Source organism: Pagrus pagrus, assembly GCF_965226575.1.
Source record: "Pagrus pagrus genome assembly, chromosome: 10".
Taxonomy (NCBI): Eukaryota; Metazoa; Chordata; class Actinopteri; order Spariformes; family Sparidae; genus Pagrus; species Pagrus pagrus.
Genome location: NC_140194.1, coordinates 29,872,499 through 29,891,041, shown reverse-complemented (window position 1 = coordinate 29,891,041; position 18,543 = coordinate 29,872,499). Strand labels below are relative to the sequence as shown.

The 18,543-nt window shown below is 41.9% G+C and overlaps 1 protein-coding gene across 1 annotated transcript in view; it reads right to left on the bottom strand.

Annotated features, from left to right (window-relative positions):
• Nucleotides 1-12,634: 12,634 nt before the first annotated feature.
• The window catches only part of spon1b (spondin 1b), a 103,444-nt gene continuing 97,535 nt past the window's right edge, over nucleotides 12,635-18,543 (bottom strand). Inside the window, exons 12-16 of the mRNA XM_084365415.1 lie at nucleotides 17,255-17,425; nucleotides 16,968-17,135; nucleotides 16,539-16,697; nucleotides 15,287-15,574; nucleotides 12,635-15,208 (exon numbers count right to left, since the gene is read on the bottom strand). Coding sequence (XP_084221541.1) covers nucleotides 15,036-15,208; nucleotides 15,287-15,574; nucleotides 16,539-16,697; nucleotides 16,968-17,135; nucleotides 17,255-17,425 — 959 coding nt within the window. The 3' untranslated portion in view covers nucleotides 12,635-15,035. The remainder of the gene's footprint in view (nucleotides 15,209-15,286; nucleotides 15,575-16,538; nucleotides 16,698-16,967; nucleotides 17,136-17,254; nucleotides 17,426-18,543) is intronic.

The following is an 18,543-nucleotide window of genomic DNA, read 5'->3' as shown; positions in this document are numbered from 1 at the left end:
GTGCTGCCAAAAGCTTTCCAAATAAACTTTAAATTTACTGTGCGATAAATTACATCAGGCACTTGTGGTGAAATACTTTCAGCTACAACAGCTAATCCAGGGGACTCATTTCTGTGTTTACTTTTCATTTGTTAAACTTACATTACACCAGTTTTCTGCTTTAACTTGTCAATCTGAAATAAATGCTGATTGCACAGTGTAATGGATGAAGAAAAATGACACCATCCGCGTATAGATTGGTGATCCTACAGGGTGGATTTCTCCTTGAAAAATGAAGGTCAAATTACTGCGAGTGAGTCTGTCAGTGTGCAACCAAAACAGGAAGAGGCAGTCTCTTCTCCGGTCACGATCCCCAGGTAACGGTGGAATGACTTGAATAACTGTGGAAACTCTACACTACAGAAGAAAAAGAAACCTGCTGATGGAGGAGGCAAAGAAGGTGAAGAGGGAGAATGACACCGAGTTTAAAACTGGAGAGCGCTCTGGTGATGTCCGATATATGTTTCATCTTACCAACTAGACTTGAGATGAATCAAAACCAGCACTCTTTCTTTGGACAGTAGCCAGGAAGGTAATACCACAGGGAAACACTAAGGAGGAGGTAAAGAATGGTTTTAACAATGGTTTAGGAAGCTCAAACTACCTGTCCTGATATAAGGTTTTATTACTGAGTGAGTGGAAAGTTGCTACTTATGTTAGCTAAAAATAACTTCTGAAAAAATACCTTTGGGTTGGGTGTGTATACAGACCACTGGCTTCAGCACTCAGTGGACAGTTGTCCGTGTGTCTACCCCCCAACCCCCACCACCTGCCCTGCCCCTTCTCCTCACACACTAATGCATAGGCATACTGATAATGCATTTACATGTACATCTTTCTGCTGGCCTCCCTTCACCTCTCTGGAGGGATGCTGAGCCCAGGGGTCATTTTTCCTTGATGCTGCCCTTTGCATTCCCTGGAAAAGTCCAAGTAGTGCAGTTTAGTATGCACACACAGTGTTGCGTTTGCCCTGGGATCAAAGGAATGTGAGGGAATTATGTTAATAGAGGGCAGCGAGCCAGACTCAGAGGAGGTATACATACACTGGAGGAAAAAGACAAGTGAGAGAGAGATCTATAGTGAATCTTCCCTTTAACACGACATGTTACATAATACTCAAGTAATTATGAGCCTTCTAAAAATGGAGTGTATACCGGCTAGGAAGAATCAGATACTGGATAACAAATAGAGGTTTCCCACAGGATCATTCACATTGTGGGGGGTCCACTGAGCTTTACAATACCACCAGGGAAACATGGGTCTTGATGGTCCCCAGTGGATGAACTGTTCTATTAGATAAACTCCATACGAGTCCAATTTTCTACCTTGTATGTAAAAAGCAATGGCCCAATTTTTGTATCATTTTCTGTTTGAATGAACAGTTCCTTTTGAGAAATACACTAGAGCCTGAAGGTTAGCTTAGCTTATCATTAAGGCCAGAAACAAGGGAAACTGCTAGCCTATGTGCGAAGGCAATCCCAGCAAAAACCAAGTATAAAAACAACTGGTTTTACAAGAGGTTATGTTCCTGACTGTTTTGTCTGGGCGCAGTGGCTTACTGGTGCTGGTAGGTGGACTAGCTGTTTCCCTGTTTCCAGCCATTGTGCTAAACTAAAGTAAATCTTTATTACAGCAGATGATAAGTGGTAATGATTCTTGTCAGAAAGTGTTTGGTGGTTAGACAGCAGTAAACAACAAAAAAACAACAAAACAACAGCAGCAGCTAGAGGATTGTTGGTGGTGTGAGAAATAACCTGAGGACTGAGTGGCCAAAGAGAAGTCTTTCCATCCAAACTTTTGCTAGAGCTTCATTTCAAAACATGTTGAAATATTCCTTTAAATATTTTCTCTTTCATGTATTGAACTTCTCTACTTGGAACATGATGAACATTCAAAGGACAGTGAGGAGGTCTTGAGACTTTTATCTCCCATGAAGGACTAACACTTTATAAGCTTTTAAGAGCCTCTTCAGGTCTACAGCAGGTTAGTTTAAACTCAAAAGATTTGTGCTTCGTACAAGCATAAAGAAGATTAACATCTCCTCTTTTCCTTCCACAATGAAAGGGATGTTTTCTCTTTGGATAAAGTGGAAGATGTAACTCCTGAGGGCAGAGCAGGACAAAACCTCTCCGGGAAACAAGTGGAGATTGAATGACGTAATGAACAGGAGATGTTGAATGTGTGCTTTTGTTTGTGTGTGTAATAGCCCCGTTTCTCACAGATTTACTGTAACTGGCAGCAAATGGGCTCTTAATAAAGCAGATGAACCATTAAGATGCAAATTAAACTCTGACTCAGACGGATTATTGCAGTCGAAGAATCCTTTATTAATTGATGACTAACAATTATTACTGCAAATCGGCTTATTAGAAACTGAGGAACCTGTGAGCTCTGATGAGTGACTCACTCACATTCTAATGAGCCATGAAATGTGCAGTTGTAAATGTTGATACAGTAAGTTAATAGACTTTGGTTCAGATGTTCTTGATGAAATGGCTGCACAATGGATATTTAGTTTGGCTTATTATGGATTTCTAAAACTTAAATACATTAATATGAATAAAAATGCTACTAGACACAAGTTTATTAGTGCTATTACAATTGTTTGCTTTATTTAAATGGAAAAAATAAGACTGGGAGAGATGAACAAAGACATGTAACAAACTTAAACCAGGCAGTTTTCATTAAAAGAAGTTTAACACTTTTGGGAAACAAACTCACACTATGGTGAAATGAGACTACAGCAATACTAGACTACAATAGTACTTGGGTTAAAGTATCTAGTAATCTGATAAATTGCTGTCAGTGATGTCAGTCTGTGGCTAAGTTGCATTGTGGGTAATGTAGGCTCCAGGTTTTTAAACGTATTCCACTGGTTGAATTGAACTCCTGTAACACTGTTGGGCACATTATGGTTAGTTCAGAAACAAATGATCAAAAGTGATACAACAGAAGCTTTTTATTACACGCTTCTTCTTTTTCAAAACCTGGTAAATACATTACCCACAATTCAACTGAGCCACTGAGTGACTTCACTGATGGCAATTGATCAGATTACATGCAGCTTCCTTTGGAGCCTTGAAAGGCTTTATACTACTCTTTCCACATACTGTATGCAGGAGTACACACCAAGACCTGTAAACACACTTTAATGTGTCAAACTGGAGAGTATTAAAGTTCAAATAAAAGTAAATTATACATATTTATATGCATTTAAAAACAACATATAACAAAGAAAAAAAAACAGGCAGTTTTCATTTAAAGAATAGTTTATCACTGTACACTATAGGTCAACAGATTTGTTCCCGTTTCCTGTTTTACTTTGAAGTTTTACCCTTGTGTGTCGCATTGTGCTTGTCACTTCTTCCTGTGTGTTTTTCCGTTAATTCCCTCACCTGTCCGTGTCCCTCCTCACTTCACCTGTTCCTCGTCCTGTCACTAGTGTGTCTGTATATAGCCTTTGTTTTCCCTCACGTCTTGGTCTGTGTTCCGTATCCTGTTACTCCGTCATCCCTCTGTGATGTCCCGTTCCCGACCTTCTTTGCGTTAGCTCGTAGCCTGTGATAGCTTGTGTCCGTCTTCGTCCATCATCCTCCATCTTGGTTTGTCTCTCCCCGTGTTGCCTTCCAGCCTCTTCCAAAGTGTTTCCTCCAGTGTCTCCTCATGTCTCCAGTTTGGTATGTTCCTAGTTTTGGTTTCTGGTTTCTCTTTTGATTTGTACGTTGCTTTTGTTTGCACTTTGTTTTAGCCTTTAGTTGTTACTTTGTTTTTGTCTACGTAACGCATTTTAGTTTTTCTGTATTTCCTAATTTTTGTGTAATTCAGCTTGGTTTATTAAAAGCTCGCCTTTTGTTTCCCCCAATCCTGCTTCCTGTGTGTGTCTGCACTTGGGTCCTCATTGAAATATACCGTAAAACATTTTATATTTTGATATTCAAGCATTTTTCTGATTACCATTAATTTTTTGATCCCTGATTAAATAAATGTAATGAAATATGGGTTACTTTGGCTCTGATACCGCCTGAAATCCGCAAAGGAACTAGTAACAGAAGTTATCACATAAATGTAGTTGAGAAAAAGGTACAAATATTTGCTTCCAAATTGTAGTGGAGTGGAAGTATAAAGTAACAGAAAATGGAATTACTCAATAAGTATCTCAAAATTGTAGTTTGTACATTGTTTCCAGTCTTTATACTCAGCTAGGCTAACCACCTGCTGCTGTAGCTTCATATTTAAGGGACAGATATGAGAGTGGTATCTCAAACACTCTGTACAGTCATAATGTACAGAAGGTGTGTTGTGTGACCTCAGTTCCAGTTGAGACTTTCAGTGTCCCTTGATGGTATGTAATGCATTGCTGAAAGAACCACACACGAGCATAGAGCTAAACTGTGTTGTTTTACCTCAATGCCGAGCATTCGTACGGCAGCCTGCTAGGACATACACAAGTCGTGACGTCACACAGCTACAGCAGGCGCAGTTATCAACACTGGTGCTTACGAACACAATATGTTACATCTCCCCTCCTTAGAAAAATAGACAGTGTGAGTGGGGCAGTTCAGGGGGGCAGGAAGGATGTGACTCCTTCTCAGGCAGACTTGGGGGGTCAGTCCATTGTTCGTCACACATGTAGTGGCGGGGACTGTTAGCTGCCGCTGTGCTTCTGCGCAGATGTTGGCTGTTGCGGCGGTACTGCTTGCCTCCACAATCCACCACGTAGGACCGAGGAGCACTGTATGGCTTAGACACAACTCCAGGGGACCATTTGCTGTTGCCAGGATACGGCTGCATCCTGATCTCATCACCAGGTTTAAGAGCAACAGGAGGGTTTCCTGCTCTCTTGGAGTCATAGTAGAACTTTTGAGTGCCTTTTGTCTTGTAGCAGGCGCTTCACTTTGAGGGGATTATAAGCTGTTGGTGTGAGCAGGGCTCGAGCAGCTGGTAGCTTATTGCGAGGTCTCCTGCCCATTAACAGCTGTGCAGGTGACTCAAGTGGAGTAGTTCTGTAGTCTATCAGTGCAAGGTGTTTGCTGCTTTACTCCAAAGTCTCTTCACTGTTTGCACTGCGCGCTCTGCTTCACCATTTGAGTGCGGAGTGTGTGGTGAAGATGTTTAGTGTGCTATTCCATAGCTTTCACAGAAGTCTTTGAACTCCTCTGAGGAGTTCTGACGGCCATTATCAGACAGGAGCAAGGATGGGATCCCATGTCTAGAAAACTGAGCTTTCAGAGTCTCTATGACGGTGCGGCTTCTCATGTCCTTTAGTTCATCCGCTTCAATGAACATTGAGTTGTAATCCACAAGCAGAATGTACTGTTTTCCATCAAACTCAAACAGATCTGATGCCACCTCTTCAAATGGCAGCTCTGGCGTTACTGTCAGTTTGAGGGGATGTCTGGGCAGTTTGTTTTGAAAGTCAGCACACTTGCTGCAATTTCTGACCGCCTCCTCAATTTCTGCACTCATACCTGGCCAGTAAAGCACTTCACGTGCTCGCTGTTTGCTTTTCACCATCCCCAGATGAGACTGGTGAATGAGTTTCAGCATGTGCTCTCGCATGGTGGGGGGAACCACAATGCGTAACTCATCCCCATGAGTCCATCAGAAGAAGCAAGTTGACTTCTTGAGTCCCAGTACGGCTGTACAGGCATGGGTGCATCTCGTCTGCGTTCGTGCCAGCCACTTTGAATTGTCTGTAGGAGACAGCTTAGCTCCTCTTGTGTGCACTCCTTCAGTTCTGTGTATTTTTGGTTGCTGGCTGAGACAAAGCTGAGCATGGAGACACATCCTAGTCCATCGATCTCTGGCATGCACTCTGAAAGCTGTGCTCTGGATAGCTTGTCGGGCAACTCCATGTCTTTTCCTCTCCTGTACTGTGCATTCCTGTACTCCTGTAGGTCGTACCACTGCAGGCGAAAGACGCATTCTCTGGATGCGCATTGGAGTGGACAGCAGGGATTTTTTGTAGATGTCTTCGAGAGGTTTGTGGTCGTTGGAACACTGTGAAATGCTTGCCGAATATGTAGCTGTGAAACTTTGCACAGGCATGGACAATAGAGAGCATCTCTTTTTCAATTTGCTCATAGCTCGTTTCTGCATCAGTCAGTGACCTGAACGAGAAGGCTATGGGCTGCCCATTCTGCAGGAGAACAGCTCCTAATCCATTACTGCTGGCATCACAGAATATTTCCACGGGTTTCGCAGGGTTGAAGAACTGTAGCACTGGTAGACACGTGCACATCTCCTTGAGTCTGGCGAAGGCTTTCTGCTGCAGTGGTTGCCACGCGAACTCCACATCACTCTTTAGAAGTTGACGCAGTGGAGCGTCCACTTCACTGAGGTTCGGTATAAACTTTGAGAGGCAGCTGACAAAGCCCAGAAAACGGCGAACACCATCTTTGTCAGTTAGTTGCGACCTGCTGCACTGCTTTGATTTTAGCCGGGTCGGGCTTGAGCCCATCAGCAGTTATCAGATGACCCACATATGGTACCGTTGGTTGGCGGATGTGGCACTTGTTGAAGTTGAGCCTGAGGTTGTAGCTCATTGCTCTCTCAACTACTTTGCGCATATATTGTGTCATGCTCCTCCACTGAGGGGGCTGCCACGAGGATGTCATCCATGACACTTATGGCTCCAGTGACAACTTCAAAGCATCTCATCTATGATGCGTGGAAAGATTTCAGGGGTGCATTTTAGTCCAAATGGGAGCCTCAGCCATCGGTACCTCTTGATTGGTGTGTTGAAGGTCGTGAGGAGGGATGAAGGCCTCATCCAGTTTTATCTGGAGAAATCCTGATTTGGCATCCAGAACTGAAAACACTTTAGCACCAGGCATTGTTGACACAACCTCTTCTATGGTGCGCATCGGGTGGTGCTCTCTCTTTATGACCTTATTTAAGTCACTTGGATCAATGCAGATTCTTATCTTGCCATTACGTACTACAGCTACCATTGAACTCACCCACTCAGTAGGTTGGCCAACTTTTGTAATGTAGCCGTCTTCCACCATCTCATGCAGCTTCTCTATAATCTTTGCTTTAAGTGCGGCGGGTTGGCGGCAGACGAGATGGACCACACCCCTGACGTCCGGATCGATCTTGATTGTGTATGTACCTGGTACCTGTCCAGCGTTAGGGTGTTGCACTTGGTGCCTGTGTCAATCCTGAACAACACTTCCTGTGACAGGATATCCAAGTTTACAGTCCATGTATCATCCCCAGATCTCTCATCTTGTGTAAGGTTGATGTTCAGTATCTGCTCCTCTGAAGAATCCTGGTCTGGTTCAATATCCACTGTGTTGAAGAATCAACTGTTAACCAGCTTGTTTTGGTGAAACAGCAACTGTTACAGTGTAGTGTTGCAACATGTAACCGAAGACTGCACACAGTGAAATACATCTTTAACAACAGAAACATGTTAATTACACTCTTCGTACATTGTTAAAAAAGTGCGAGGCGGAGGCAACGTGTCTCGTTTTGGTCACGTGCGATGCTGACTGGTTAAACAGGAAGTTACTGTAGTGATCAAGGCTCTCTGAGTGATAAGGATCACTTCTTCTACCTTAAACTGCAGCGTGTAAATAACTGGAGCCAGGCATAAACTGAGATTCGAAGTATGAACAACATGTTATAAAGTACAACCCTGATTGTACTTTATAACAATCAGGTACGCTTGCGACGTACAGTTACCCAGTGATTGGGTTTGTGGCAGTATGAACACACTGATCCCTTTGCTGGGCATTTTCCTTTGCTCCATTTATGCTCTGGATCTTTCCCACAGCTTGTGCAGCTCCTCTGCCTGTTATCTGGTGTTTGTTTCTGGTGAGTGGGTTTTGTCTGTCCTTTGTGCATTTTCTTATTAGGTGTTGCATGTTTGGGTTTCACAGTCACTACAGACACCTTTGCTGCTTATTCTTCTTCTTCTTTCAAACTGCTGGGAAATTTCAATAGCTTTCGGCGTTGTCAGCTCCTCACCTCTATCCAGCAGCCTTTCTTGTACTCTTTTTTCTCTCACTCCCGCGATGATCATACCTGTCAAGTTTTGGATTTGAAAATAAGGGAAATTTTCCGGCGCCCGCCGCAAGTGGTCCCACCACCCCAACCAAGCTCCAGTATCCCTTACATTTTAAGACAGGTGTACAAGAAAGCTAAAATCACTACTTGTCAACCACTTACAAACTACAATTGGCTTTATGCACAGCTCCACTACTTCCTGAACTTCAGCCAGCTCCTTTAACTCCTGTCTTTCATTATTGGACACATTCATTAATCCAGGTGTGTCTGATCATTGTTGTTGTGACTACTGAGGTCAGGCACACCTGGACATTATAACCTAAATGGAAACACAAAAAGGGTATATGAAGAGCATTTATTTAAGGATTATTTGTATATTTTCTTTTATTTTCATTCCACACATTCTTTTCATTTTATATTGCTTTTCTTTTACAGTTTTTCTTTTCATTTCACATAACTTTTCTTTACTGTTTTCTACTTTATATTATTTACCTAATAAAAGGATAGTGGGGTGGGGGACTGGTTTACTCCTCCTGATGTGAATTGTTGTACACATATGTCACACATCATCCATCTCTCTCGTCTCGCACTGTCACTCCGACAGTGTCACACTAACATCGCGACAACTGCCACCTACAGTTACCGTAGTAGGCTACTGCAGGTGGCAGTTATCGCGAGGCTAGTGACAGAGCTCAGATTGGGAATGCTTTTTAATACTCCGCCCGGGGATAATGCCACTGTATTATTATTTTTTTAATAACGCAGGTTAAAATACGGGAGATTTACGGGAAAATACTAATACAGGAGAACCGCGGGAAAGAACGGTAAAATACGGTATTTTCCCGGCCAAAAAGTGATACTTGACAGCTATGGCGATGATTGCATCAATTAATATATCATCCGGATCAGGATATTCACAGTCCATCAGGATGAGTCTCTCAAATCCTTCAAAAAGTTGTCAAAACTTTCAGTCTGACCTTGTTTCTTCTCCTTGAAGCGATGTCTTGCAATCCTTTTATTCTTTCTTGGTCTGATGTAGCTTGCAAACTTATCCAGCACCTTAGAGGGATCCTCTTTTTCACCCACAGCCCAGATGAATGTCTTGTACACTTCCCTGCCCTGCTCCCCGGGCCACGTACCTCGCCAACCGGCTTGTTGTTTAGCTGCTAGCTCCGAGAGCAGACCGTCAAAGACGAACGTGACATGACTTTGGAATCTTCCAAACTCTTGGTATAAGTCGGCAGCTTCCCAGTCGATCCTCGGGTGCTCAAACTGTGAGGACGCCATCACCGATGTTTATTTTCTGCACTTCAGACTTCTGACACCATGTAATGCATTGCTGAAAGAATCACACACGAGCATAGAGCTGAACTGTGTCGTTTTACTTCTGTGCCGAACATTCGTACGGCAGCCCGCTAGGACATACACGAGTCATGACGTCACACAGCTACAGCAGGCGCAGTTATCAACACTGGTGCTTACGAACACAATATGTCACAGTCTAAAAACTTTGTCTTCCATAGCAAGAATAAAACTCTGGTAATCAAACAAAATAGGCCTAAACTGTGAACACTTAAACTACAGATGTTCCCAATATTCTTACTCTCTTCACAGTGCTATTTTTACAATTTGAAATATTCAAATCCAAGAAATCATATTTCATGAGCACCCTCAAAACACTATCAGATGCTTCATTCTTTACACATTTCCTATAATTTTGTAAAATATTTTGTGTTTGGTGGATTTGGAATCCTGCTAAAAACAAAAATGTTCCGAGGATTTGCGCAACATAAGTGTGTGTGGTTAATTATTGAATATGTGAATTGACTGTTTTTTCCCCTCCGCTGCTTCGAGATGCATGTCCTCAGTGAAATGTTTCAGTCTCGGAGGTTTTACATAAAGGAAAATGACTGCAGCTATTATCATGGGAACTGTCACAAAGTGCTTCTGTCTGATACTGTTTGAAGCTGAATGCATGTCTAATTGCTGCTCTCATTGTATGAGCTGAAACACCATGCCCACAACCTAACTCCTGCAAAACATCATTCAATATTGATCATTAGTAGATCAAAAGCTATTGTACTTCATCTAGCATTCATTATTCATCAGAATACTTTGCTCGTGATATGTGGGCTGACTTCATAACACTTAATGTCTCATTGTATCGCACAGTTCACTTAAACAGGCAGCCCAAACTTGACATCAGTGGCAGATGTGCAACATCGAAGACTTTGGGTTTAACAAGTTCATCAGATATAAAGCGCTCAATATGTAACTTCTGCCACTCTCTACATCATGACAAAACAGAAAGTGTTTGCTGAGGGTTATGTGGGGAGAGCCGGGCAGACCATGGAGAGGGGAGGGGCACAGAGCCAATGCTCAGAGCCGACAAGCTCTGGAGGAGAGAGGCGGCTGCAGAGCCAGACCTTCTTGAGGAATGAACACCCAGAGTTACATCCAGTTCTGTTCTGTTCACCGTCAGGAGGAGAGCTCAGAGATTACTATAATTAAAAAAATTTTTTTTTTTAATTATTTGTGTCCTGTAGTGTTGAATACTGACTGAGGCTGGAGGGGAAAACTTTACCTCATGAGCATAACGTTAAAGAGACACTAGGGGAGAAAAGAAAAGAGAACCAGAGTCCATGATGAGTGCTGAGTTTTTAGTGAGGCACCTGAATTAAGTCACACACGCGCACACACACACACACACACACACACACGAGTGATCTGGCTGTTTGGGGCAGTTAACACTTTACAATTGAATGACCACCATGAAAGTCTTTCAGACTCGACGCAGGCACAAATAATATTTCACAGTTTGATTCATGTGAACACTTGTTAGCCGACTTCCTTCCCCACTAAGTTCCCCCAAGTTTCAGGCAACCAATGTTACCTTGACTAAACTTGTGAATTTCTCTGGACATTGTTGGAAACATTCGGGATAATGTAAGTACACAACTCTTACATGCTGTATTATACCTTAAGTGTACAAAATATAACTCTAAAGTGCGACCTAACATTCAGTTTTGTCATGAGTCTTTTTCATTTCATCTGGATAGTTAAAGGGGCAATCCACTAATTCAACATGTCAGTATCAGTTTACTAGTTATGGTGAATACAACTCAACCTGTGAAGGCTACTGAATAATTGCTTCTAGAGAGCTTTGTTGAGCCTGAGAAAATAAATCCTAATGATCATATACTGTAATGATGTAATCAGGTATCATCACGTATTACAGAAAGCAAAATTGCTGGATCTTTATTCATGATGAATCATCTTGTAAAATAGTTTCAATGGGTTTATGATCATGTCTGGAATATGTCTATAATAATGAGGGAGGCCAAGATATAACTATGATGTTAAATGTCAAACTACAAAAACACAATGTCTGAGTTTGAATCACTTCTTCTATTTATGGGCTCCAGTATCATCTTGAGTTGGCCATGAGTTCCTTATAGCCTACATGATTTTTATTCTTCTAGCTCCATCTAGTGGACGGACATTGTAAGTACAGTACCAGAGCAGAGGGAGCCGTTGGGGCTACAGTCTCAGTGACCATGCAGTCACTGAGACTGAGACCCCCCCCCCACACACACACAAATACCTGCATTGGAATCCTTTTACCGGTCTTACATTTATGATCCCTTCAACCTTTTGTTTTGTTGACATCAGCTTTACCAAAATAAATGTCTTTTATTTTTTTCTGACCTCATTAACACCTCATTTGTAGAAGAGTAGTAAAAGAGACAGAAAACAGAATATAAATCATGGAAAGATAAATAAAAATAAGGAAATATCTTGTCTTATATGACATATGGATAATGCATAAACATAACAAACCACCCATCTTATCCAAACAAAAAAGACTGTCAGACACAGATCCCTGTGTCTGCATCTTCCAAAAGTTGGCATTAGCACAATATCATATTCGTGATATTACGTGCTATAACTCCTTCAAAATAACATACTGAAAAAAAAAAGTTATTGGCCTTGGTGGACTAAACATTGCTGAGTAAAGACAGATGGTTCAAGCACCTGCATACCCTCCAAAGCAGTCTTCCATTCCTGTCAATGTCACCATCACTTCAACTTCAAAAACACGTGACACAAGAATGTCTATGTGCCTTGAAAATTTTGCAAAACCTCAACTTCAAGTCTGCATAAACACTAATACACAAGAAACAGCATCCCGCATGTTGTAGAAACTGACAGTATACTGTGTGATGCTGACTGTTGATGCTGGCTATGCAAAATGTATTTTATTTGCACTGAAAATGTTTTAGTTGTTAAAAAAGACTATTTGTGGAGCTCAATTTTATGTGGCTGCATCCATTTCTGTACAAGGTGCAGTATTTTCAGTGTGTGACGATAAAGTTATCCAAAAGTTTTCAGATTTTCCAATCCAATGGATTTCATTACTAATTACGGCCATTTAGTTTGTATTCAGTAACCGACTACATTTCAAAGTAACCTGATCCAACCCCAAAGGGAGTCCATGAAAAATGATAATGTACCAAGTTGATATCTGATCTGAACATTCAGAACATTACAGCTGATCAAAATGAGTCCAGTGAAGACATGATTTTCACATTTACAGTTTTTATTGTAAAGGTGGTTTCTTAGAAAATAGTCACGTGATACAGAGGCAAAGAAATAAAAGAAAGAGGCCTGAAAACAGAAAAGAGTGAAGGCAACAGAGTCAAGAAAACATCTACAGAAAATAGAAACTTTGGTGATGACATTCTTATTAAAACAGGAAACATGATCTAAAGTCATTCTAGAAAAAGATTTTACACGTCACTCATCATGGCAATACAATGAAAAGCTCAATAAAAACAATACATGAAAATAAAGTGTGTCATAACCAAGGCCCCTGGTAACAGTCTACTGTATGTTGAGCCGTCTACAGTTTGTAATACTATAGAAAAAAACACTGCAGCGATTCTCCATCTAAACTCTTTTGCAGCAGCACACGTGTGAGACGTGACACCTCTGTTTGTGGAGGCAGACGGTCATTTATCTATCTGTTCAAGACAACATCTACAGCAGAGAAAGCAGAATGTCCAACCAAACATGATCATCTTTGCACATGCTAAAACAAGATCTTCTGACGGAGCGAGAGCTATCGCAGGTTTAATGCTACATCAGCTGAAACGACAGATAAACAGCAGTACAGTATATAAAGACTAATCGGAACAGTAGAAAACATCTCCATTTAAATGCGTCTGTTTTATTAGGGAAAGTGGTTTTTAGTACTTACATAGTCGTGTCATTTATAAGTGTTGGTTAGATAGTAGATATACAGTACATCCATACGTCTTTAGAGACTTGCTGTATGAGCATCTAGGTCTTGCAAAAATTCCTACACCTTCAGTTTAGTCTGTTTTTATTCTTTTTATCATTAAGTGACAGTTTTCAACTTGAAATAGTCCAGACTTCCAGCAGTTTGTCTGTGATTTAAGAAGGACTACCTTCTGGGAAAGATTTACTTCAATTCAGATTTTCGGATATTATTCTTTAGTTTGTGTGGTGGTTAAACAGCAAACGCTCTCAGAAGCAAACCAGCTTTAACGTGGTAAAAATGCAACATGGAGACTTCATCAGCGATCGCTTCATATTTGTAGTTGTGTGTGCCCTCTCAGCAGACTACTAGTGTTTAAGCCGTAATCACTGTGTATGAAGCGCATTAGTTTTCCTTAAGACATTGCTTCTCCCCTGGCTCGGTACCTTTTTATGGATGTAATTATGTTGCCTGCCTTTAGGGCTAAAGTCAGGGAGCAAAAGTCTATTTGAACATGTAAATACAACAGATTATAGCATTGCCTGCTGTCTTGTCCTAAAAGATATCTGTGGCTATTTCAGGCAGGTATAACTCAGATTCCAAAAAGGTTAGACGCTGTATAAAACACAAATAAAACAGAACGTGATCATTTCTTAATCATTTTTGAAATTGGAAATTGGAAACTGGAAACAATAAAATGACAATACATTTAATGTTTGACCTCAACAACTTCCCTGATTTTTGTAAATATGTGCTTACTGTGAATTTGATGGCAGCAAAACACCTGTTTGGAACTTTCCACATGTAAACAGGTTCATGGGTACCAGGTGATAGTATCATGACTGGGTATTGAAAGGCTCAGTCGTTCACGAGCAAGGATCGGGCGAGGTGCATCACTTTGTGAAACACATGACTGTATAAAGGAGATTACTACATGGGCTCAGGAACACTTCATAAAATGATGACTACATTCTGCTTTTATTTAAGTTATACACAGCATCCCAAACCTTTTTGAATCGGGGTTGTTGTTTAATCGCCCTGTGTGGGTGTGTGGGTACACTTTGCTTCGTTCACACTCACTCTTATTATCATAAAAAGCTAATCATATGATGGTAACAATGCAATTTGAAGGCCGGACTATAGCTTTGTTTGGAGAAGGTATCTTTGTGTCAGTACAGGGAATACAAAAATCCCAGGCTCCTGTTTTCTTTTTCCTCAGACAATAACAGCAGATTAACGAGAATTTGCAGGAAATATAAGGATTGCAATTCCAACCCTATTTCATACCCCAGGGGCCAAAGTTACTGAAAATGACCAGACAAATATTGCATGTTTCAGAGGCAAATCTACTGTTTATTTGTCTAAAATTCCTGAAAAGAAGGTATTTTTGCAGGACACAGACGTTACTCTCTAATACTTCCATTGTGGTCTAAAGTAAAAGTCAGGCCTGTTAACTACATGCCTACAATGGCTTCACTAAACAGCACATTATCATATTCTCCTTATTTCCTCCTTTCCTTCCCTCTACTTACATGAACTCATCTCCTTTTTTCCGAAGTGTCAAACTAACCCATCATCTTCACCTCCCTGTACACTAAAAGTTAATCCCCAGCATCATCTTTATCAAATAAACCCATATTTTCAGGACTCATTTATTCAACCTGTTGCTCCTCTGCCCTCCTCTGTAGCTCAGTAGTGCCCCCTAGCAGGGATGAACGTTACAGGCACGGATCTCCTTCCGGTCCTTACAGCTGGGTATCAGAGGGCCTCTAGGTCTTTTCCTCACCACCATGAAACGTTCCTGGATCCCCCCTCCGCATGGTTTGGTACAGTCCGTCCAGCTGGTCCACGGCTGCATCTTGCAACCTGCTGGAACTGACAACAGACAGCAACATCTCAACTCTGCTCAGGTGAAACCTTTAATATTGATGACAACAGATTATTTAAACCAACCTGCCGGCTGCTCCTCGACCGCTGAATCTTTTCCTTGTTTACCCCGTCTCCGTCTCTTTCCTCCTCCCCCTCCTCCTCCTCCTCCTCCTCCTGCTCCTCCTCTCTCCTCCTTCGTTTTCGTCCGGCACTTCCTGATCTTGCATTTCTTCCTTTGGATGGTCTCGGGACAAGCGCTGCCGCCGAACTGCGGCTCCAGTTTGACCATACGGGTCCGAATGGTGTGTCCTTTACCGCAGGACTTGTTGCACTCGGACCACTCGGACCACTCAGACACCATGCAGTCAACGGCTGCAAGGAAGAACAGAAGGAGGAACACAAATGGAAATGTTAGAGAAAGTTCAGTTCACAGTCTAAAGACCACATTTTCAGCCACAGCGTGTCAAATACTCTTCCAGTAATCACAACAAGCTCGGAACAAAAACAAAATGGATCTTTTTACAGCAGCCATGAGATAAATCAGACAGTGAACTGCTCAAGCTGAAAGACAGCCAGCCAAAACTTTTCAACCTGCCAGACTGTCCATCAGTTAGATCATTGATCATTTAGGTGATTAATCGTGCGTTCTGATCCTCGTCAAACTGCACATCAAACAGCGACTCATCTGGCAGACTTTCAGCCCAATTCTAAAATTAGTCGGGGACAGCTGAAATGAAATGTAGCTCCATCGGCACAGTGTCTGCCCAGCTTCAGTGTGACTAAACAGAAATTTGCAGGCTATTTAGATTCATTTCTTTCCAATCACTAATTCTTTATCTGTCAAGGCCACATTCAGATCAACAGTGACCCTGAGTGTGAAAACGCAGGATTCCTTTACATTTGAATCGGCCCAGTCCATCTGCGCAGCGGGGTGCCAACATACAGTCACCGAGCAGAACAATGTTAGGTAGTCAGGCATACAAATTGAGCCTGGTTTAACTTTTGCTGCAACATGCTGAGCTGGCAAATCAAATACGTAAAAGTGCACAGTGCATCATTAATGCAGGGCCACTTCTCATCTGTATCTCAGTTCTCAGGCCTGCTCAACAGCCGGTGTTTCCAGTCCTCTGCTCTACCTTCTACAAACTGCCACCTCATGACATACGGCTCTGCATATTACCAAGGTCAGAGGAGAAGAGAGGCATACTAAATAATTACTGAAATGCAGAGTGGCTATAGGGATGGGAAAGGCAAATGATGTATGGATGTGTGGCTGGGCCATCGTTGACATCCAGATTAACAGAGGTGAAATGAAAAGAGGCATGTTTGTCCTCACGGCACTCGGGCAGCATGCACTTCTCCGTCTGCTCCAGCTCCTCGGTGCACTCTGCAGGGTCAGACTTCAGCATCCTCTGACGTGTTCGCAGGCCCCGCCCACACGTCACGCTGCACTCGCTCCAGTCGGACCAGGGCGACATCATGCACGGGATGGTATCTGCAGAGGCACACAAACACATACGACAGTGAGCGCTGATTATCAGGTGGAGCTGTTTTATGTAATAAAGCACACTGATGGTTATTTATCTAACCTGATTCACACTCATGTACAGCAACTCTGTCTCATCTGTTTGCTTACTCGTCACAGTGAACTGATCTGAACTTAAGTATATATTTACTTAATTTACTAAGTAAAAATCTAATGATGTAAGTGTAATAAAACTGCAATACCACGGAAATAAAAGGAAATGAATATGTGATAACTCACGACATTCTGGCATCATGCACTTCTCCACTTCAGCCACCTCAGTCTTACACATGGACCCGTCTATAGGAGGCATCTTCACCATGCGCTCACGTCTCCTCATTCCCAACCCACAGGTGGCGCTGCAAGGGTCCCACTCACCCCACTCAGTCACCACACAGCTGCTGGGTGCTGTGGGAAGGACAAAAACACAAAAAACACATTAGTAGGTTCATTTTAAAATCTAATTTTAACTTTGAATCGCAGACACACACACAAACCCACACAGCCGTGCACAAAGAAAGACTCACAGCATTCATCGTTGACTACACACTTCTCCGTCTCCTCGGTGTTGAGCTGGCAGAGCGAGCCGTCCTCAGGATACTGTTTGACGTAACGCTCTCTAGACCTCATCCCCATCCCGCAGGACACACTGCAGGCCGACCAGCTGATCCACTCCGACATCATACACGTCGATGGCTCTGTCCACCAGGAACAGAAGAAAACACAACAGCGAGGCCTATCACACAACAGATCCCCTTAGAAGAACATCTAGACATTTTATTTTTTCGATTTATCACTGAAAGGACAGAATGAAAAAGGTACGTTTTTTAAAAAAAGTGAAGTTGCATGATGCAGAGGTTTTCTACCTGGAAATTATTGTCAACAAACATTGTGATTGGTTCTGTGGGACTCAGATAAACACACAGTGCAAGTTTGAAAGGTCTGCTTTTTGTGGTTGGAAATTGTCATCATTGTAGAATTCAGTTTAACATACATCACAGTCATCATTCTTCAACTGTAGCTATTATTCTCTTGGAATCTTTCTCCTCCACACCGTTTCTGAGCTATGTAAAGCCGCCATGAGACAGGGTGGCCTCATGACATAATGATAACCCTGTATAACAGTCCAAGTAATGCTTCAGGGAGACATTTCAATAGTTGCCATTTTGTCAGCTATCTTGTGAAGAGTCAAAGATCGTGTTCTTTCTTTTTAAATGTTGCTTCTTGTGGATTTAACAGTGAGAAATCTTTAAAGTGTGTTTGTGCTTTTTGTTCTCTGTTTCTGTTGGATCAAGACGAACCGGTGAGTCACGTTCTACTTTGTTTAGCAGCTGCTTTTTTATTTCAAACTTTTTAGCCCTTTTGAATGTTTAAAGCTGTGTTTCATAATTATTTAATTAAACACTCTGTAAGCCCACAGGCCACTGCAGTGATTTAATGATATTTCTATAGTTAAATACTTGAGGGAGAAGTTTTGATTATTAAAGCAGCTGCTGGTGTTTTTGCACTCTGACTGAGGTGGGCTGTATTTTATCCAAGGACCGACCATAATCACAGGTTTATAAATTGAATCTGCAAATTTTTTGGCCTTGTGCAAACTGTACTCCATATTTAATGTGGATCCACTCATTTCTGAACTGTAATACATACAAAGGAGTGCCTACAATCCTGGATCTGATTTCCCTAAATGTCCAGCAAAGTGTTAACAATTAGTTCTCAGATCCAGCTTCATGACATTATGTTTACACACTTGCATTTGTTTTTCATGTACATGATGACTGCTTGAAGCAATTTGGTGATCAGCGTCTTTCTGAGA